This window comes from Glycine max, chromosome 20 (genome assembly GCF_000004515.6).
Source record: "Glycine max cultivar Williams 82 chromosome 20, Glycine_max_v4.0, whole genome shotgun sequence".
Lineage (NCBI taxonomy): Eukaryota > Viridiplantae > Streptophyta > Magnoliopsida > Fabales > Fabaceae > Glycine > Glycine max.
Genome location: NC_038256.2, coordinates 29,583,179 through 29,606,159, shown reverse-complemented (window position 1 = coordinate 29,606,159; position 22,981 = coordinate 29,583,179). Strand labels below are relative to the sequence as shown.

The following is a 22,981-nucleotide window of genomic DNA, read 5'->3' as shown; positions in this document are numbered from 1 at the left end:
GAGTACGCTATCCTAAATACTTTTATATGAATCAAGAGTTGTCCAACCTGCTAATCACTTCTCTTTGAATCTGTGGAATTCATTGAACAAGCTTTATCAAAATATAGGCTTAGTTATGACCTCCTGATCATTTCCAATGACATAGACTCAATGCATACTTTGAAGTCACCTATGCCACTGATTGGAAGCTTTTAATCTGTTAGAATCACTTGTTAGAAAGCATCTTCTCAATTTGACCATTTTGGTTGTAAGAATCCACAATTTTCTTAGCATATGTAGGCATGTGCTTATCAGCCCTGCATTTCAACAATACAAACAAATTATCCTTAATATCAAAGTAAGGGTTGCCATAAATTATCCTAACTTGAAAGAAATTGATGATTCTACAATACTGAGAGATACAATACATACAACTAACTTATGTTAATTGAGAGAAAATAAGGAAATAAAATTAAATAGATTATGTACAAATCAATTCTAATCAAATCTATCCTAATTACATGATATTAGGAATGAAATCTGAACAATAGGATCAAATCACACTAATATTGTGTTAATTAGATTTCACAACATCCTACATACCTTTCCTTTCCCCACATACGATTCACATGAAGATAGTTGCGAATGGTATGATAATCAAGTGAATAGCGTGCAAATTCAAGACCCTTTGGACCAACCTGAGCATAAAAGCTAGAGCTAAAATATAATTATATTGTGCATAATATACAAGTATCAATGGATAAATTGGTATGAATCTTTTACCAAGTTTAGTATAAAAGCCAACAAACTTCCAATAAACTTTGGGGCAGGCTGAGAGGGACCTCTTCCTGGTCAAGAATTTCAAAAAAAGAAGTAATCAATTTTGAAAGTTTACAAGGAAGTACGGATCAAAACAGATAGAGGAGATACTCTTAGCCTAAGATAACAATATAATAACTGTCATATTCTACCATGGATAGATCAATCCATAAAAGCCAATTTTATCACAAAACACTAAATGTGAGACCTATGCCAAGAGCCAAGACAATACACAGAAAACCCTATAAAATAAATACATTAAATAGTGGATGTTATATACCTAACTTAGCTTCATCATCAGCCTTAACAGTCTCCATGACAAATGGTCGCCTATTCCCCTGAATCAGATGGAAAAAATCATACTATTTATTTTAAAATAATAATAATATGCTTAAATGGAACAGAGCTGGTAATTTACAGTACTAATTGTTGGAGTAATCTCCAGTAATTTCTCTATAAGACTCAACATCTCTCTTCCACGTTTATTCCTGTCATATCAAGAGCAAAATATGCAAGACTCAACCCCCCTCCATGAAAGAGTAATGCATGATTTCTTAGGCCAATAAACACTCATGATAACTAAATAGCATAAATGGGGCATATGATATTATGCAAAAAGAGAGAGAGAGAGAGAGAGAGAGAGAGAGAGAGAGAGAGAGAGAGACATGTTTTAGTTAGCAGTGTTACCTGACTGTAACATATTGTGGATGTTGTGTCATGCCGATTCCAGAATGTTTTGGCACACCCATATATCCAACCACTAAGTCCTGAAAATTATTTTTCTACTGTCTAATAAAAGTTTCTTAGCATGAAAACTGAAAAGAAGAACAACCAATGTAAACATCAAGCAAAATGTGACACCCTCTACCCCAACATATATATAAATAAACAAAATATATAAAAATATCGGTAACCAAATTCACACCGGTAAAAGGCTCACATTCACTTCACTATTATCAATTAAAACTTATTAAAACATATTCGGCTCAAAATAAAGCCATCAAAATTTACATAGATATTTTGTTAAATCAGTGAAATAAAATAAAATAGACTAACATCATGCAATTAATATAAAAACTTATGTCCCACTATCACATCCTATCAGAGCGTTGTGTCTCGAAGTCCTTCAGCACAATGTTCCTTAAAGCAATTCATCTAGTCATCTGCTCCCCCGAACACAAAGTTCAAGATCATCACAGGATCCAAACACAAACAACACACGGGGAGTGAGTTATCACATTCCTAACTAATAGAGAAACAAGACAACTAGATATACATGTCATATAAACCAAATAAAACTTACTTACACGTAATTCACGTAATTCCACCACTTTGTCATTCACAGTTCACTTTTCATCCATCAATCACACTTTTCAATCATCAATCACATTACACAAGAATCACACGCTCTGATCAAGACATAATAATACATCAATTTCATAATAAACAATTAGCAAGCGCATGAGACAGTTATGCTAAGACTCAAGCCTATATGTAATATGGTACCATGTTAGTGAAAAACCACCCTGGGGCACTTAGGAGTACATAACAAGACACACCACACAATGGGTTTTTCAGGTCACTCTCACTAAGTAAGATCATAGGGAGACCAGTCAAGGTCACGATGTTTTGCGAGAATGCTTCAACCATATGGGATCAGCATAGGCTTAAAGGAATACTCAAACCCGGTGACCCCCAAGGCCTACACTCCGAAGAGTCCGTCAGGGCCTCTCCCTCCTGATTCAGGTCCAACCCCTAAAATCATTTTAGCACACAGACACTGCTCGTGAATTATACAATACCCACGACCTCACACTCGTGTGTTAAACACGTACAACATATTGCGTTACAATTTAACATTGGTTCCTAAATAGGAAACCTACACTTTCTCTTTAACACTAGTTTCTAAATAGGAAACCTACATTTTCTCTTTAACACTGCGCATTTACACTTTTCTCAAGATAACACTGGTCGGGTTATTGTATAATTTACAGCTTACAACACCAATAATGTCACATCAAAAGTTAATCACACACTTATTCACGACCAAAACTCATTCACAATTTCATATCTCATGATGTCACAATCCATCATCACATGTTTTCACGTATCTCACAATTCAACATTTGTTCTACTTTACACTTTTACTCAATCTCAATAACAATATTATAATCTCAAGGCAACATATTATTCCACAATTCATCACATATTTCATTTATAAGCACTGCTCATGAATTATACAATACCACGACCTCACACTCATGTTTCAAACATGTTTGACACAATTACGCTATAATTTAACACTGGTTCCTAACTAGGAACCAACACTTTCTCTTTAACATTGCACATAAACACTGGTCGGGTTATTGTATAATTCATAGCTCACAATATAATTAATGCAACATCAAGTGTTAAACACGTCCACTTATTCACAATCGAATATCATGTCCACACTTTAACATCTCATAACATCACATCAACCATCTCATAACATTCCTAATGATATTCATAAGGTACAACATACACATGTTCATCAAATTTAACCATAATATTCTCAAACTCCAACACTTAATAATTTTTGGAATCATACTATAACACTCTACAATATTATTTACATAAATTATTAATATAAATAACTACCTCTATATATATAAACTAGCATACATCATATTGAATCACAAATTTCAAAGTAAGCTTTCAATGCACAAATTCTAAAATAATTATATGAACACTTTGGTCAATTTCAATTATGATATTAATTTTTTTAATTATATATAAAAACCTAAAAAGCAAGAAAAAGAGAAAATACAAAATCAATATCTCTCTCTAAATTTTTCCTTACTTTATTTAATCAATTCATATTAATTAAAAAAATGTTCGATTTATAGGGTTCACGCTCAACGCAATAGCATATCAATTTCACAACAATTGGTCTGTCAAACATATATAATTCACTGTAATAATTATAAGGATAAAATGAAAATTGCAAAAACACCCCAAAACTCATTCCAATTTATATCTCTAAGGATCTCTACACATGTTCTCACTAATCCCCAATTGTGAATAACTCATCCCTTACCTCTGAGCAGGCTCACGTGTCTTCAGTCAGCAATAGCAGCATCTCTAGCGGTTCCTTGAGATTCCTCCAGTTATTCCTCTGACTGTCCCGATAAAATTCCCAAACGTCAGAGAGACGGAGAAGAGATTGAAGCCTCCACTTATACTATCTTCATGCGATTCCTTTTTCTCCCTCCACGAATATTATCTCGCAAATCCCAACGGTAAAAGTGTGCGCAATTGAGTTTCGAACAACATATCCAAATTTTATAAAAATCCAACGGTTAACGAAACTGGGATTGTAGTTTTACTGAGACTATTTTGGGTTTCTGCGGGAAAAGAGAAAGCTACGGTGCGAAGGATATTTCTCTTAGCTCCGACATGGTTTTACAATTCCCAATGGTCAGAATTCTCAGAATTGGGTTGCAAACGTGTTGCTAAAATTTCACGACGATCCAACGGTAAATGAGTCCGAGATCGTCATTTTTATGATACAGGTTTGATGGGCTGCGGGAAAAAGAAAGAGTTTTGAGAAGAGAAGGGAAAAAATGAAAATGAGGCCAAGAGAAGACACCTGACTTAACATAGCTATTTATACCTAGGGTACTCAGTCTATTATTTTTTCTATATTTATTTATTTATTTACTAAAATGCTTTTTAAATTTATTTACGAAAAAATTGGGATGTTACACAAAACAAGTCTAATAAGGACATGGCAAATTGGCAAATGAACAACAATTCTTAACATTTCACCCTCAAGCACATGCATGCACATACACATATACACTCAGAAAATAGAAAGTAATTGGATGTTGGTCTGTTGGGGCTTCTTGTTATATATTAACAAGATCAAATTGAGGTAGTATCAAGCTTGAAAATTTAGTTTTTACAAGAGGATAAAAAAATACATATGGGTTTTAGGAAATGGAGAGAAGTGAGCTAATACGAAGCATCTGGAAGAAAGGACATAATGAATGACATAAATCAATACAAAATATTTTTTCAAGCATATCCTACAATATAGTAAAAAAACACGCATATATACAATATAATATCAAATCAATAAGTTGTCTTAAGTCATAAAATGGGGGCATGTAAGCAAGTGAAAACATAAAAATAGGTACATGTGGTTGGTGATACAACCTATTTTACACTCAAGTTATCAAGTCTTAATATTTATGGAGTAATTAATGAAAAACAAGTTTGACATACTATTTTACACTCAAGACAAAAATTTCAAATACTCTAGCATCATGGAAAGTGATTAAAGAACAAATGGTGAAAGAATTTGGCATATGAACAGTTTGTACTTTGCAGACAATTTCACGAACAATCAGAAGCAATCAACACAATCCTCCTAAGTTCAAATAAAATATGCATGTCGAAAAGACAAGATGGTCAAGCAGATAAGGACTTACAACTAAAGCATTTGTATAGTCAAAACAACTGCAGGAAAAAAAAAACTCTGACAACTTAGTGCAACATATAGCGAAAGAGAAAATAAGAAATTAAAGTAAAAATAAACTTGTAATTCTTATATATAAATGTCAAGCCATCACATTTAACAAATTAAAATAACAACAAAAATTACCTGTAACAAGATGGGGCAATAACATCAACCAAATCATTTGTTGGCAGACAAAAATAAGGAACCTGTTTAAGGTAAAATTTGAAACTGAACGAAGTTGCTTGCCTGTGAAACCCATGGACACAGTAAAATAAAAGGGAGCTTTTTATACCTCTTCTATATGACCATCCAAATGCTTCAAGTGAACCTGCCAGAATGTTTGAAACAGAAACTGAGTAACATATAATAAACTTGGTCATACAGAAAGATGCTATGATAAATCACTATTCTAAATAAATCAACTGGTGGTTCTACTATAAGAAATTATCCATTTATTTTTCACTGCCTAAAAACACATTAATTTGTCCATAACTGCTCTAAACCCGAATGGAATTTTCAGCTGAAAACCTTGTAATCTTGCATAAACTCATAATGTAGAACTATTTCTGGTGATTGGCTCGCAGCTTTTAGAAACTTATCCAGCCCTTCCCTAGTACCATTGTCCACTGTGGAACAAGAACTTTAGTACAAGTTCATTTTTTCAAGGGAGTGTGTACAAAATTAAACAGATCCATTAAGAATTACTCATATTACAACTTTATAAGCACTCAACAAATGATTTATAGCGAAACACAAAACCTTTACGGCTTTACCATACCACAATTTGTTCCTAAAACATAGAGCTTATCCAAATTCAGGTGGTGCTCCACAGATCTTAATGCTGCAATTGAAGAAATTATTTTGCATTACAACATTACAAGTCACAATGGAGAAAATGATGAAAATTTGCAAAAAAAAATAAATCTTTATAGTAGTGTTACCTTGCACCTGGCAACCTACAACACAGAAAAGAAGACGCTTGACACCTGCAGCCTATTAATAATGAAAATTCAAACAGACATACTAATATAAAAGGTTTCCATTGAAGAATACAACCAATATATCTTATGACAGCTGAAATAAAGGAACCAAACAGAGTGATGCTATATGCACAAATATCATGAGCAGTTGACAGGTTGTCTTCTATTACAGTTTCATGTTGTAAAAATTAAGATCTATGTTTCATTGAACTTTCGAGAAAAAATTACTTTTATACATCTAGGACACAATCTTAAATAAACAACTAGTTTACAGATATCTTGCTCATCAGAAATATCTCAAAGCAAAGAATAATTTTTTGAAGGACCAGTTGCTTTCAAGAAAAATGCCAAATGAACAAAAACAGGAAGAACCCGAAAAACCACAAAGGAGAAAGTGAATTCTAAAAGACCAGTCTTGAAATTAAATTTAATGTTCTCAACGCCATAGAATGAATTCAATTCTCTCCAAAGCCAAGGTGCACAGAATGAGGACAACATACTAGATGTAATCATTTTGTTCCCAGAACTCATACAAAATGTCAAAACAACTGAATCTCGTAGAGAAGATCCTCAACACTATAATAATTAGCAAAATGATTTCCTCAATCGATTACAGAAAAATGAGATTACAGAAGAAATTAAAGATAAAAGTCAAAATGCCCTTGGTTCCCATTCCTATATATTGTTTCACATCATATAAACACATTTCAACCTCTAGGACAGAACCCCAATGCATGTAGTAATCTTAATCAACTTGAATAACACCTTTTTTAGAATCTGTTTCAAATTTATACAGTTTATTTGCACAAATAATTTTGTGCCAGAACACTGAAAATTTTAAATAGGATTTATCCTAGATCATGAAAAATTCTCCAATGAAAAGAGATTTGGCACACCTCAACAAGTGCGAGAGTATTGAGGTTAGGTGACAATGTTGGCTTGACACCTTTAGCAGCCAACACTTCTTCTGGTGTCCTACATGAATTTTGAAGGAAAAAAACAAAGGAAGTATTTTAATACAAAAAAAAACCAATAATTAATAGAAATTTAACTTTTCATCTGACAAAAAAAAAATACAAACCTTGCTAAAACAGGTCTAGGAGCAAATTTGTCATCAGGATCACTATGATATAAAAAGTTACATCAAAGTCATTAACAAAGAAAAAGTCAGTTTTAGCAATAAAAAACATTAGCATCTTATTTCACTTCTAAAATCCCAAATTTGTTCCATTACCTTTGTACACAAATGACAGCCTCCACCATGCCTGATTTAAGCATTTCTATTGCAATGGTTGTTACTATCCCAGTCCATTGAGCTCCTATAAACAGAATGAATTTGATATGTAAAACAAGTTAGTGTCAAGAACATATGAGTTCCTTGACGCACACACTTGCACGAAAAGAGAAAAATGTATGAGATTGGAGAGAGAGAGTTTTTTTTATCACATTCTATTCTTTTCTGCAAATGTATAAACTCATTCAACCATCTTATTGAATGATCAATTGTATTATGATAAAACTGAAAATTACAACTTAACACCTTACTTTTTGTTTTTAGCAACAAACTACTAACTAATTAACTAACTTTCTAACAAATGAAAGCTAACTGACTTATCCATAAATGGATCAGGATTACTACAACACCCTCCTTTAATTTTGATCCTCAATCAACTTTAATCATCAGTTTACTTCTCAGTTCTTCAAACTTGGCTTTCTTCAATGGTTTTGTCAGTAAATCAGCAAGATTATCTTTTGATTTGCGGTAGATGAGCTTGATCTTTCCTTTGTTAACTTTGTCCCTGATAAAATGATACCTAGTATCAATGTGCTTGTTGTTCCCATGATTTACTGGGTTCTTAGCAAGACTGATTGCTGACTTATTATCAATCAGCAAGCAAACTAGTTCCTTCTTTTGAATCTTCATTTCTTTCAGCATTTTTCTCAACCATAGACCTTGACATGCTCCAAGGGAAGCTGCTATATACTCAGCTTCATAGGTAGATAATGCTACTGGATCTTCTTTCTTCGAGCTCCATGATATTAGAGCTCCACCATACATGGAACACATAGGCCGCAGTGCTCTTCCTGTCATCCTTGTCCCTCCTCCAACCTGATTCAGTATAGGCAAGCAGATTTTGATTTGATTCATTTTGTCCAAAATGTAGCAACACTCCATAATTAGTTGTGCCCTTCACATACCTTAAGATCCTCTTTGCAGCCATCATGACAAATCTTAGGTGCCTTCATAAACCTGCTTATAGTGCCAACACTATAAGCTATGTTAGGTCTTGTATTACACAAATACCTGAGTGAGCCAACTATTTGTTTGTACAAAGTAGCATCTGCTAGTTCTCCTTCATTATTCAAGCTCATCAATAGTCCAATTTCAGTTGGAGCTGCAACTAGATTGCAATTGCTCATCTGAAACTTCACAAGCAAGTCAGCTGCGTATTTACTTTGATGCATCATCACACCTGCTTCAGTTTCCTTGAATTCAATGCCTAGGAAATAGGATAGTTGGCCCAGGTCAATCATTTCAAATTGCTTCATCAACAGCTACTTAACTTTGTTGATTTCTGACATGTTGCTCCCAGTAATCAATAGATCATCCACATAGAGGCACAATAGGATTAAATCTGCAGTAGTCTCTCCTTTAATATAGACACCATGTTTTGAAATACATTTCTCAAACCCAATCTGGTTGAGAACACCATCAATCTTCTTTTTCCAAGCTCTTGGAGCTTGTTTTAAGCCATACAAGGCCTTTTTTAGTTTGTACACTTTGTCTTCCTGGCCATCAACTTGAAAACCTGGAGGCTGATCAACAAACACATCTTCTTCAAGAGGACCATTTAGAAAAGCAAACTTGACATCCAATTGATGCATTGACCACCTTCTCTGACTTGCAATTGCAACTACAAGCCTTATTGTCTCGATCCTTGCTACTGGAGCAAAAATTTCACCATAGTCCACACCTTCTCTTTGTAGGAAACCCTTTGCTACTAGTCTTGCCTTGTGCTTGACCACCTCTCCTTTGGGATTCTTCTTCACTTTAAAGACCCATTTAATTGCAATAGGTCTTTTCCCTTTTAAGAGATTCACAAGGTCCCAGGTATGGTTCTTCTTAATTGAGCTCAATTCCTCCTTCATTGCTTGAATCCATTGAGGTTCTTGATATGTTTCCTCTACATTTATTGGCTCAGCACTAGCATATAAAGTCAAATGCACTAGGTCACCACCTTCAGTGATTTGATCATCTTTATAAACTTCATAATCTCTCAAATTCTGGGGAACTTGTGTCAATCTCGTTAACTTTCTCAGATTACCTTGGTCAGATGTGGCAGTTGTTACAACAACATTATTACCACCATAATTTGCTTCAATAAGGAATCTTGCATTCTTGCTTGTAGACTCAGGTTCCAGCCTCCATTTTTTAAATTCATCAAATTCCACATTCTCGCTAATTGCAATTTGCTTGGTCCTTGGATCAAACAGCCTGTACCCTCTTGTCTCATGGTATCCTAGAAATACCATTCGTTCACCTTTGTCATCCAGTTTCTGTCTCAACTAGTTAGGAATGTGTTTGTAGCAGATAGAACCAAAAATTCTCAGATGTTTCACATTGGGTTTGATGCCTGACCAAGCTTCTTCTGTAGTCACACCATTCAGTCTCTTTGAAGGACTTCTATTCAGCACATACACAGCAGTGGAAGCAGCTTCACTCCACAAGTTTTGTGGCAGATCCTTGCATTTGAGCATGCTCCTAATCATGTTCATAATTGTTCTATTCTTCCTTTCTGTTGCCCCATTGTGTTGTGGAGTGTAGGGTGGTGTGAACTCATGTACAATTTCTGCTTCATCACAAAATTCTAGGAATTCTTTTGAGGTGTATTCACCACCTCCATCAGTTCTCAATACTTTAATCTTCCTAGAACTTTGATTTTCAATATAAGCTTTGTACTTCTTAAAGATATTAAACACATCACTCTTTCTTTTGATCATATAAATCCAGGTCTTTCTAGTGAAATCATCTATCAAGGTTACAAAGTACCTGTTTCCTCCAAGGGACTCTACTTGTATAGGGCCACAAACATCTGAATAGATGATTTCAAGCTTCTGAGTTGATTTTACTGGGATAAACTTCTTGAATGGTTTCTTTGTCTACTTTCATTCCTAACAATCCCTGCATTTCTCATGTGGTTGTTGTAGTTGAGGAATTCCTTGTGCCAACTTGTGCATTTGAGCAAGATCTCTGAAATTCAGGTGTCTAAGCCTATAGTGCCAAAGCCATTCTTCCGTGTTACTTACAGCACTAAGACATTCGTGCTCAAGTGCTTGTGTTCCAACCTTGAAAGTTCTATTTTTGGTCAATGGTGTTTTTATGATTAGATTTCTAGTTGTCATATACCAGCATCATCAGGTCCTCCATAGTTATCTTAAAGCCTTTCTGAAGTAACTGACCAAGACTTAGAAGATTACTGCTTATGCCTGGAACATAAAGTACATCCTATATGCAAGTTTCTCTGTCATCTTTCCTCTGAATCAGGACATTTCCAATTCCTTCAGCAAGCATGGTGTTGTCATATGCAAATCTCACTTTGCTTTTCATCCTTTCATCTAGACACACGAACCAGTCTTTGTGACCAGTCATGTGTGTAAAGCATCCTGTGTCTAAGTACCATTGACCCTTGTCATCAAGAGTTGTCTCGTTTGTCACCATCAACAAAACAGGTTCAGAAACTGAATCTGCTCCTTCTGCAAGTTGAGCCTCATCAACCGAATTTTTATCCTTGTACCAGCAATCAAAAGCATAGTTTCTCTTCTTTCCACAATTGTAACAATCTACATTCTTCTTGTCCCAGGTCTTTTTTCCTCCTCTCCCTCGATTTCCAATATGTCCTCCTCTATTGGAACTTTGGTTGCCATTGTTTTTCTGATCTAATCGCTCTCTTAATCCATAGTTCCCTCTTCCTCTAAAGTTCTTGAATTTGCTTCTCTTTCCTCTGGATGATTCATTTCCAAAGTTCTTCAGGTTTTGTTGAGCCACAAGAGCTGTTTCAACAGGTTTTGTACTACAATTATTCCTTTCTTGCACTCTTTGCTCATGGGCTTTAAGGGAACCTTGTAATTCATCAATGCTCATGGATTCCAAATCCTTTGATTCCTCAATAGCAACCACAATGTGGTCAAATTTTGGATTCAAGGATCTTAATACTTTTTCAATCAGCATTAGATTAGTGAATTTCTCACCACAACCTTTCATTGAATTAGCAAGAACTTGTAATCTACCGAAGAAATTTCCAATACCTTCACTCTCTTCCATCTGCAGTAGTTCAAACTATTTTTTTAGGGTTTGTAAGCGCACTTTCTTGACTTTATCTGCACCAGCATAAGCTTTATTCAATGTGTCCCAGGCTTCTTTCGTGGTAATTGCACCTACGATCTTCTCAAAGTGGGTATCATCAACACACTGATGAAGAATCACAAATGCTTTGCAATCCTGTTTCTTTAATTCTTTGAATCCAGCCTTTTGTGCATCAAGAGCGTTGTCTCTTGGAACTTCTACACCATTCTCAACGATGTCAGTTAAATCTTGGAAGCCAAACAAGGCTTTCATCTGAACTTGCCACCTGCTGAAGTTCTTGCTAGTGAGAACTAGGAGATTCGCGGGAAAATGGCCATTGGAAGCCGTGGTTGTGCTTAAAGATCCTTTCTTGATCAAACATTGCTCTAGATACCACTATTAGTGTCAAAAATATATGAGTTTCTTGACACACACACTTGCACGAAAAGAAAAAAATGTATGAGATTGGAGAGATAGAGTTTTTTATCATAATCTATTCTTTTCTGCAAATGTATAAACTCATTCAACCATCTTATTGAATGATCAATTGTATTTATACATCATTGTTAAAGACTGAAATGATAAAACTGAAAATTACAACTCAACACCTTACTTTCTATTTTTAGCAACAAACTACTAACTAATTAACTAACTTTCTAACAAATGAAAGCTAACTGACTTATCCACAAATGGATCGGGATTACTACAAAAAAACATAGTCCAGAAACCTGGGCTACTATAATATCACTTGGAAAAAAGGAGAACTTCTGATAATATGCCAAATGCTACTGCCCCTCATGGCTTTGTGGTTTGCAGATATGATATGAAACCATCAAAGCGTGGGTTTGAATTGGCATCAAATCATTATGCTGAATGCTAATGCCAAATAAGGAAATGTTTTTATGTGTCCACGCAACAAGTTAAAAGGTATTCTTTAAATCTTTTTGAATTAAAAAAAAAGGAAAAAAAAAAAAAAATATATATATATATATATATATATATATATATATATATATATATATATATATATATATATATATATATTCTTTCTTAATACCCAATAGGTTCTTAGACAATCATGAAAAACTTTCCCCCTTTAATCTTCAGACACTTTATGAAATTGAAAGCAACAATTTTTCTTTTAAAAAAAAGGAAAGTAAAAGTCATTCTGACTCTCAGCCTACTAGAAGTGATCAGTGAACTCATCGTCATCCCTATTGGGAAACCTAGTCACTTAGATTTTCTATTGACTATCAAAATTGCACAAATTAGGTGGTTAGAAAAAATGTGAATCATACATGTTTTGATGATGCTGAAAAGAAATCACTTGATAATGATTGTCCTCATAAAAAATGGGGAGAATGTGAATGTATGAATATATGATTTTAATGATGCTAAAGAAGAATCAAACAAGGTTTCTTCAAAGCATAAGCATTGCTTTAAAATTAATACAAGTTTGCTTCAACAAACAAAGTCTTGCCTCAAAACAAAGTGTTTCCAAGACATCCAAGGCTCTGGTAATCAATTACCAGACAATGTAATCGATTACCAGAAAACAAGTTTAAAAAATAGTTGTTAAAAAGGGTTTTGAATTTGAATTTTTAACCTGTAATCGATTACCAAACGTTTGTAATCGATTACCAACAATAGAACTCTTGAAATTCAAATTCAAAAGTCATGATCTTTCAAAATATAACTATGTAATCGATTATCATAAATCTGTAATCGATTACCAGTGAAAAATTTCAGAAAAAGTTATTTGAAAAGACACATCTCTTTAAACCATTTTGAAAAGACACGAATGGCCTATATATATGTGTGTCTGATTTCAAAAAGCAAGAGAGATATTCCAAGAGAACTTCATTGTCAAATGTTCTCTCAACAACTCTTGGGCAAACACTTGCAAATTTATTGAGAGTTTATCCAAGAACTTCAAATTGTATTATCCACTCTAAAGGAGATAAATCTTTATGTTCTTCTCAGAAAGTCAATTGTAATCAAGAGATTGATTGTCTCTTGAACTGTGAGTTTTTTTAACACAAGGGAAAGGGATTCCTTGGATGTTCAGAAGTCGTAAAAAGGATTTTTACAAAGATAGTGAAAAATCTCAAGTGGGTTGCTTGAGGACTGGACGTAGGCACGGGAAGTGGCCGAACCAGTATAAATCGAGTTTGCATTTCTCTCTTCCCTTATCTCATTTATGTTATTACAATTAATTTTGTCTTGCATATTTAAAGAACATTATTAAATTGATTGTTGTTTCTTCTTCTGCATTATGAGTCTATCATTTAGAAGAGGGTTAAAAGTTTGTTAGTGGGAATTTAAAAACTTAATTCACTCCCTCTTAAGTTATTGAAACCATTTGTTCAACAAAAAATACAATAAGGGTCATTTTATAAAATATAAAGCATAAACATCCTCATGAGTCATGACATCTTTGTTTCCCAAAGCAGCATAAAATATAAAATCAGAATTCATCAAATTGGTCTCCAAATTTTATTTTATTTTATACTAGAATTGGTCTCCAAATTATGCATTAGGTTATACCCTTTTTTTTTAATTATATTGTGATTCAGTTCTTAAATTAGTCAAATTTGTTTCACATTACTCTATTTAATATTTTCCGATGGAAAAAATAAAACAAATTTGAATAATTCAAGGATAAAATGAATGAATAATTATTTAGGGACTAAATTGCTAGTTAGGCACATCTCCAAGGACCAAAGTATCATTTTCCATGTAAAGAAAATCTTTAATTCTAATCAAACATTGTCTTGTGTCTAAAAGCTCAATAGATTATAAACATCAACATATGAGAAAAATCCTATTTTCTTGTACCTACTCTAATTCCAACATATTCCTTACCCCTTAAAATTACTGTAAAGGACTACATAAAATGAAGCAACGAATGGAAAACATTAGATCTTAACGTGTTAATGCATCAAATTAAAAAGGCAATTTGAGGGACCCAAACTGAAATCCATGCAAACTACAAACCACAAGAAACAAAATCTTATATATCATTACTAAAAATTACTTCAAACTTGCTAGCCAGGAACAGTTGTTTAATGATGTTGTTTCAACTCTGGGAACTAGATAATTTAATGCACGTGAAATACACTGCACTTAAAGACCCTCAAAACTGATACAACATCAAACTCAGAAGAATGAAGAAGTAACATAGACCTAAAAAACATGAGTCTTCACATTTCAAGTCAGAAAAAGTACCTTCCGCAGGTTGAAGTTTCCGAGCATATAGCAGTTCCTCATATACCCCTAAGTAGGTTTCATCCATGTTATCAGTTTTCCTGCCTCTACCATGAACAACAGGCTCCAATCTCTGACAGGGAAAACAATTGTGGAGCATGGAAGCAACTTTAGTTAGGCAAAATATTTTCCAATAAAGACTATATATCAGCTCTAAAACCTCCAATCAGTATCAAAGCATGCCAATAAAAAATATTTAGGCAACATTGGAATTAGGCATACAAAATTTGAAGAAGTTTAGTGTGTTTGGTTTGATATTAGAGAATTGATTTTGGGTCTAGAATTGATTTTAGATATATTTTTACATGTTTGGTTTTACGTTACAAAGATTTCAAAATTGATTTTAAGTCTATAATTGATTTCAAGTTGAAGCAACTTTGAATAGCTTTTCCATTGGATCAGAAAATTTATACTAAGTTTTACTCCTAACTTGATTCAATAACTAATTCAAACATAAATCACATCACTTCCAAATAAATTTCGCAAAATTAATTTCATTCAAAACCAATTTTGACAACGCTCATCCAAACACGCATTTAATTTTCATAGCCAAAATGACTAACAAATAACTGTTGCACATAGAAAATTCAATTTGACACAATTTCTTATCAGCTTCACTAGAAGTGGTTTCAAAACAGCAACAAAAATGAAAATTTTCAACCAACCAGATGAGGGAAATTGACAATGACATAACACGGATAAGCATCATTTGTTGTATCATCAATTTGAAACATTTTATTAATCTTATATCTAAAAGAACAAAAAGGGTGCCAGTGCCAGTGCCCTAGTTTATGCATTGCATCAAAGGGTAAGGATATACAAGCAATGGAGTTAAGAAAGAGACTTACTTCAATATTAGACATTCCATCTCCCAAGAAAGCACACGCGTTCTTGACATGGGCAATATAATATGTATCACACAACCCACAACGACTGTCACAAAAGAATAATAACAAAAATAAATCATGATAACTAAGAATAACATACCAAAAATAAAATAAAATGGGGTAACACATAACACACATATAATTATATACCTGCAATGATCTTTTGCTGGGTATGTGCCACCTGGTGGGATAGGTTTGGACTTTGTCCTCCAGTCCTGTTTCAAAGAGGTGTCTGCTTCACAAAAAGGAAGAAAAGAAAAGATGGTTAAGAAGAGAAGAAAAGCAAAGTATATATGCAACTATGCAAGGAGAGAATGAGAAATTGAAGGGTTTTTATGAAGGGATGTACCTTTGGATGAAGAAGAACGAATGGTGAGGGAAATAGATAGAGAGGAGAGCTTGGCATAGAGGAATAAGGAAGACATGGTTGAGTTGAGTTGAACCCAAAACTGAGATTAGGTGAGTGAGAGAGGTGACTTAGATTGTTGTAGCTTCTACTCCACTAGTTAATAATGATGTGGCCACAACATGCCACGTCCTAAGAAATATCTTGTAATTTTTCTTACATTTTATTTTATTTTGTTTTGTTATGTTATATTTTATTTTCGGTTACTTGTAGAGTGTTTTTAGTGAAAATCAACAACCTCATGTTTAATATATTTTTAAAAATATTTTTAATTAAGTAAAAATATTAAATATTTTTTAAATAATGAATGTTTTATTTTTTAGTATATGTTTCTAAATGGTGCACGGTAAAAACTACCAAAAAAATCGAGTGAATAGGCAATTTAGTCCCTGAGATTGTAACCAGTTTGCATATTAGTCCCTGACTTAAATTTTAATTCATAATAGTCCCTAACTTTACCTCCGTTATGCAAATAAGTCCCTGCTGTTAAAATCTAATTTCCTCCGTTGGTCAAATGTCTATTTGGTAAACCTCAGTCCACGTAAGCATCCCAATGTGGCAGGTTTGAGTCCAAGTCAGCAATATTATGTGGCAAGGCAAGGACTGAATTGAAAAATTAGGTTAAAAAGAAATTAAAAATGAAGTAAACCCATTTTCCCTTTCACTGTCTTACTGCTTGTAGGGTTTTTTAACTGTTTGCGGTTTGCTCTTCCCTCCCCTGTATTCTCGTGATTGTGAGGGTTCGCGCTTTTTGTCAGGTTGGTGGTTTCGTTCATTTCGTTTGCATTGTTTTGGTGGTTTGATTTGGGGTTTTATATGTTCGAGGGGTTTCATTTGCATTGTCTTCGCGCTTCGTAGGGAGGTTTATGATCCTTTATTATTTTCGTTTATGATGCTCTGTTTTTATAGATGACATTGCATGTTGTTGTGTGATGTGCCTATGTTTGAGTTTGAGGTAGGTTTTTTTATTTCCTAATATATGACAATGTTTGTGGTTTCTGATTGTGTAGAATGAATGACAATATAACTTTAGTATTGCACCATGGAGGTAGATTCACTCCACATGCCAGTGATGGAAAGGTTGAATATATAGGCGGAGAATTTGACGTTTGGGAGGATATATCTGCAGATTGCCTGAATGCATTTATCTTATATGATCTGGTGAAAACTTGCAAGAAGTATAGCAATATAGGAGAATGTTTTTGGTTGATTGATAAGGACTTAGATTTTAATCATGGGTTAAGGAGTTGTACAACTGATGGAGATATATTACACTTAGTTAGGGATGCTTTTGAAAATGAGAATGAGATAAATGTTTATTTTCATCATGAAGTAGATCCAATTTTAGAAGAAGTCCCAAGATGTTGTACTTGGAATGTGATCCAATTCCAAAAGTTGTTGAGAATGAGGATGATTTAGATGATGTACCTGTTGCTGGCCATGAGGAAGGTAAGTTTAAATTCATCTGTACTTGGTCTGACATGGTTACCATAATTAATTAATATGATTAATTTTTACTTGATCACCATTGATGCAGATGTTGGTGCCGGAGAGCAGAGAGATGCTGGTGAGTAGAGGGATGCTGGTGAGAAAAGGGATGGTGGTGAGCAAAGGGATACTGATGCTGGTGAGCAAAGAGATGGTAGTGAGCAGAGGGATGCTGAAGCTGGTGAGCAGAGAGATGCTGGTGGTGAAGAGAGAGATGTTGCTGATAGTGAGGAGGAAAAGGAAGTTGACAGTGATGAGTGGTTTATAAATTTCTCTTATATGTTGAATGAAGTTGAAGCTGAAGTTGAGACAGATGGTTATCATTCAGAGGAGCTTAATATCCCCATTAGTAGTGATGATGAAGATGAGGATGTTGAAGTTTATCCTCAATATAGTCAAAGTAGTGGAGTTGGTGAACAGAAGTTGGAATTAGGGATGGAGTTTGGTACTCTAGATGAATTTAAATCTGCCTTGAGGGAGTATAGCATATTGATGGGCAGGGAGTTTGGTACTCTAGATGAATTTAAATCTGCCTTGAGGGAGTATAGCATATTGATGGGCAGGGAGTTCAAGTGGAAGAAGAATGATAAACAGAGGGCTAGAGCAAAATGCAAGAAGGCATTTTGTGATTGGGAAATCTACTGTGCAAAGAATGAAGTTAGAAACTCTTTTCAGATAAAGACATTTAAGCATAACCATAATTGTTGCAGAGAAGTGAACAACAAACAAGCAAATAGACAGTGGGTGGTCAGTAAACTTGAGGGCAAACTCAGAATGCAGCCAACCCTTAAATGTGTTGAAGCTTTGGAATATTTCAAGCAAGAGTTTGGAGTGCACATTGAAGTTACAAAGATGTGGAGAGCCATGAAAGAAGCAAAGCAATTAGTGGAAGGGAATGAGAGGAAACAATATGCCAAAGTATTTGATTATGCACATGAATTGTTGAGGAGCAATCCTGGATCAACAGTTAAGATCAACATAGTGCCAAGTCCAGAAGGTCCACCACAATTTCAGAGGCTATATATTTGTCTTGCTAGCTGTAAGAAGGGGTTTGTTGCTGGATGTAGACCATTCATAGGTCTAGATGGATGTTTCCTATAGAGTGCATTTGGAGGAAACTTGCTCTCTGCTGTTGGGCTTGATGGCAATAACCACATCTTTGTTATTGCTTATGCTGTTGTGGACATTGAGAACAAAGACAATTGGAAATGGTTTTTAACTTTGTTGCATGAAGATCTTGGGGATTACATACAGAATGGGTGGAATTTCATGTCAGACATGCAAAAGGTATGACATGGTGTGATTTGCAATTGTTATCATAAGTTAGGTATTTAATTGAAGTTAATGACATAAGTTACGGACTAGTCCATAAGTATTTACTACTTTGCTACAATTTTTCAAGGACTTATTCCAACTTTACAGGAAGTCATGCCTGGTGCACCTCATAGATTCTATGTCTTGCATCTTTGGAAAAATTTTACAAAGCAATGGAAAAGCAAGGAACTTAAAGGAATTGTGTGGCAATGTGCAAAATCCACTACTGTTGCTGAGTTTGAAGGCCATATGGCCCATTTGAAGACAATCAACTGCCAGGCTTGGGAGTATTTGAATAAATGGCCCAAATAAGCATGGACAAAAGCCCACTTCAGTACAATACCCAAGGTGGACAATATATGCAACAACACTTGTGAGGTATTCAATTCCAGAATTCTGCAGTATAGATCCAAGCCTATTATCACAATGCTTGAAGAAATTAGAAGTTATATCATGAGAACCATGGCTGCCCGCAAGGTTAAACTTTCTGGAAAGCCTGGACCATTATGTCCAGTGCAGTATAAAAGACTAGAAAAAGAATTTCATTTTGCTAATCAATGGACTCCCATTTGGTGTGGTGATAACATGGGCCTGAGATATGAGGTCCACATGTGGGGGAATAAGGTTGAGGTCAATTTAGGTGAATGGACATGCACTTGTGGAGTATGGCAACTAACAAGTTGTGTTCTTTATAGTTTTTTTTTTTCATTCCTAACCTACATGTGTGCTGATTTTACAACTTTGATGTAGGGATGCCATGCCGACATGCCATTGCAACAATAACTCACAAAGGAGGGAAGCCTGAGGACATGTGTCATGAGTGGCTGTCAATAGAAGCTTATAATAAGACATACCAGCATTTTATTGAACCAGTCTAAGGACCACAATATTGGGCCCAGACACAGTATGCACACCTTCTTCCACCACATAAAAGGGTCCAAAGAGGAAGGCCAAAGAAAAATAGAAGGAGATCTGTAGATGAGGACAATGTCATAGGACATAAGCTAAAGAGGAAATTGGCTGAGTTTACATGTGGAAGGTGTGGCCAAACCAATCATAACATTAGAAGCTGTAAAAATATTGGAGTTCCTGTTAGGCCAAAGAAATATGTTGCACCATCAACTTCAAATGAGGATGACCACCTATTATCTCAAGATGAACAAGCTTTGAATGAGGCTGAAGAAGCTGCTGCTCATGTTCAACAAGATCCAGTGGAGATTAGTTTATCTCAGCCTCATTTGTCACAAGATAGTGACATGGAGTTGATGGTAAATATTTGTCACAACAAAGTAGTTTTATCTCAACCTAATTTGTTGCAGCACTCCATTTTGATATATTACAATTATTCATGTTTGCCATTTGCATGTAGGTCCCTGCAACTATTGTTCCACCAATAGCAACGAATAAGCTAACCATAACAAGAGCCAAACAAAGGAAGGTTGCTGATAAAGATGATGCAGTATAAAGAAAACTGAAGAAGCATTTTTTGTTGCATTTTGAAGGTTGCTGATGAAGAAAACTGAAGAAGCATTTTTTGTTGCATTTTGATATTAGGATGTGTAGTTGTATATTTTGAAAGCTTCATTGGCATGTGAAATGATGTAAACATTATGGCCTACTGAACAATTGCTTCTAACTATCATGATTTGGGATGTCAAACATTATGTGAAATTGATTTAATGTCATGTTTCTTCTCTTTCTTTTATAAATTATACACTGTGTTGGATTTGGAGTTGGAGTAGGACCACCTAGTTTAGTGCTACTTCAATAACTTCAAAAAGTTATACAACAACAAATTATATTTAATAAACTGCAAATTTCAACAACAAATTTCACCAACAAATTATATTTAATTGAAATGGGTAATTGACAGTAGCAACAAAATCTGCTATTACACTACAAAAGCTACTTCCTACTACAAATTCTTCAGCAAAACAACAATTACAATATCAAAAGCTGCTATTACACATTTTACCTAAAATACATTCCCCCTAAAACTAACATTACAATTAAAAATGAAAAACCTAACAACACAATGTTTGTTAAATTTCTCATTTTCTTCTGCAAAGTTTCAATTTGTAGCCTCAAATCAGCCACTACCATTGTTTCTCTTGAGACAGAAGACGAATTAGAAAGTTGGTTTTCTTCTTCAACCCATTGAAAAAATTGACAGTTATCTGGGTCTGTTTGGGGTAATGCACAATTATAGAATAACCTTCCTGGGTTCCTCCTTGTTCTTGCAGTTCGAATAGCTGCACGTCTTCCATGGTGGCATTGCTGAATGAAACTACCAGAAAATGCACAACAACTGCCACTTGCAGATATGGAGAAATCAAGTGAACAAGCAGCAGCGACTGAGCCTCAGAGTAGAAGAAGAAGAAGCAACTCAGCGTGGGAAGAAGAAGAAGCAACCAGCAGCTTCGTAAACCCTAATTTTTTTGGGGAAGAAGAAGAAGCAACCTTGCGTGAGAGAGAGTTTATAGATGCAGACCTCAGTGCCACGTTGGACAATCTACGTGGCACTGAATTGCCACCTATACACCTCACTAACGCCGTCACCTGAGAATTTAACGACAGAGACTATTTTGCAAAACTTATGTAAAGTTAGGGACTATTATGAATTAAAATTTAAGTCAGGGACTAATATGCAAACTGGTTACAATCTCACGGACTAAATTGCCTATTCACTCCAAAAAAATCGGTGCTTTGAAATGTTTGTTTACAAGTATTCATGTCCTGATTACATCAATATGATGGAGATGGCAAAACTCAAGTTTCCGTGTACGTGGAGATTTACTTCCAATGACTTATGTCAAAGATAGTTTGTCTTTTAAAATTTGTTTGTTTCTTAAGTATATTTGAACGTAAACGTCTTCTAACTTGTAAGTATACTTTAAATGCAAAATAGAAGAAAAAATATCAAGCATTAATAGATTTTAAATGAAAAATTAATAATTATATATTATTTTATTCATTTTCAAAAAAATTACCTTTTTTAGAAGAGAAAAATTACGACTAAAAATATGTTAGTTATCAATTCGCTGTGGGTGAACAAATTTTATTTGGACCGAGTTAAATATTACTTGGACACTCAAGCTCACTTTCTGTTGTTGCACTGATACATAATATAACATGTCTCAGCAGCGAAAGACTTTGGGAATTGGAAAGACTACTGAGAATCAAAATAAAAATACAGAAGCTTCAATATCTACATAGGATTTAGGTAAGTTTGTCTTAATTGTAGATTAATATGTAGGTTAATTGGATATCAAGAACCTTCAGTTTAGAATCATAAGAACTGAGTGCTTAACTGTTAACTGAATTAGGTTCCACATTTTTAATTTTAAATTGTGAATGTAATGAATTAGGCTCTACATTTTTTATTTTAATTGTGAAAGTAATTAGACATGTCAAATGAAACTTTTCAAAAACAAAAACACCCCTAGTTATCCATAAACATGTGAGACTGATAATTTTCAAAAATACTTAACTGAGATATGTAGATTTAGATAATTATTTAATCTTTTATCTTATTTAAGATTTTGTTTATGTCTTTTTATGTAATTTTTTTATTTTTAGTTTGTTCTCTTTAACTTGTCATTTTGTTAGATTTTATATGTTTATCGATGGACTATTTTATAGGATATTGAATTGCATTTTTTGGAGTAAGGTTTAATGAAAGCTTGAAGTGAAAATTACAACAAATGTGCTTAAATTGGAATTGGAGGGTCCAAATTGAAGTTCTTTTATGGAGAAGATAAAAAAAATTGCAAAGAAAAAATCAGCTTTAGCCAAACAGCTTTTGGCATAAACTGAATTTATACAAAAGTGCAAAACTGCAAAGCTGCAATATCTCTTTAAGCCCAAAATTTTGACTTAAATAAACCCTCGCTTAAGTTGAGATTTTTAGGATTGTATAAATAGATATTCACGCTAATTTTTAAGGACACATGTTCCTCACTTTTTAAAAACATCTCCTTTATTAAAGTTCTT

General features: G+C 34.2%; 2 protein-coding genes across 2 annotated transcripts; one reads left to right on the top strand and one right to left on the bottom strand.

Annotated features, from left to right (window-relative positions):
* Positions 1–205: 205 nt before the first annotated feature.
* Positions 206–16,205, bottom strand: LOC100812203 (7-hydroxymethyl chlorophyll a reductase, chloroplastic). Its single transcript, XM_041013539.1, has 19 exons — positions 16,130–16,205; positions 15,931–16,015; positions 15,742–15,826; positions 14,855–14,966; positions 7,517–7,601; positions 7,364–7,405; positions 7,179–7,257; positions 6,244–6,295; positions 6,081–6,143; positions 5,831–5,928; positions 5,595–5,630; positions 5,447–5,508; positions 5,274–5,301; positions 1,486–1,565; positions 1,217–1,286; positions 1,079–1,136; positions 763–827; positions 583–677; positions 206–296 (listed from the first exon to the last, which is right to left on the bottom strand). Exons 1-19 carry the CDS (start codon positions 16,203–16,205, stop codon positions 206–208), a joined length of 1,362 nt encoding a protein of 453 aa, XP_040869473.1.
* A 1,342-nt stretch (positions 16,206–17,547) lies between these two features.
* LOC102669074 (uncharacterized) lies at positions 17,548–19,300 on the top strand. The gene is made up of 6 exons (XM_041013538.1): positions 17,548–17,635; positions 17,724–17,753; positions 17,826–18,119; positions 18,183–18,655; positions 18,776–18,961; positions 19,097–19,300. The coding sequence occupies exons 1-6, from the start codon at positions 17,548–17,550 to the stop codon at positions 19,298–19,300; spliced, it is 1,275 nt and encodes a 424-aa protein (XP_040869472.1).
* The last annotated feature ends 3,681 nt before the right edge of the window (positions 19,301–22,981 follow it).

Excerpts from the sequence above, each read along its gene's own strand:
- LOC102669074 (XM_041013538.1), top strand. The coding sequence starts at position 17,548 with ATGTTGTACTTGGAATGTGATCCAATTCCAAAAGTTGTTGAGAATGAG. Across the intron at positions 18,120-18,182 it reads GGAATTAGGGATGGAGTTTG|GTACTCTAGATGAATTTAAA; the intron begins GTACTCTAGATG and ends GCAGGGAGTTTG. Across the intron at positions 18,656-18,775 it reads CAACAGTTAAGATCAACATA|AGTGCATTTGGAGGAAACTT; the intron begins GTGCCAAGTCCA and ends TGTTTCCTATAG.
- LOC100812203 (XM_041013539.1), bottom strand. The coding sequence starts at position 16,205 with ATGTCTTCCTTATTCCTCTATGCCAAGCTCTCCTCTCTATCTATTTCC. Across the intron at positions 7,602-14,854 it reads GAAACTTCAACCTGCGGAAG|GAGCTCAATGGACTGGGATA; the intron begins GTACTTTTTCTG and ends TTCTGTTTATAG. Across the intron at positions 6,144-6,243 it reads TGTAGGTTGCCAGGTGCAAG|CATTAAGATCTGTGGAGCAC; the intron begins GTAACACTACTA and ends CTTCAATTGCAG.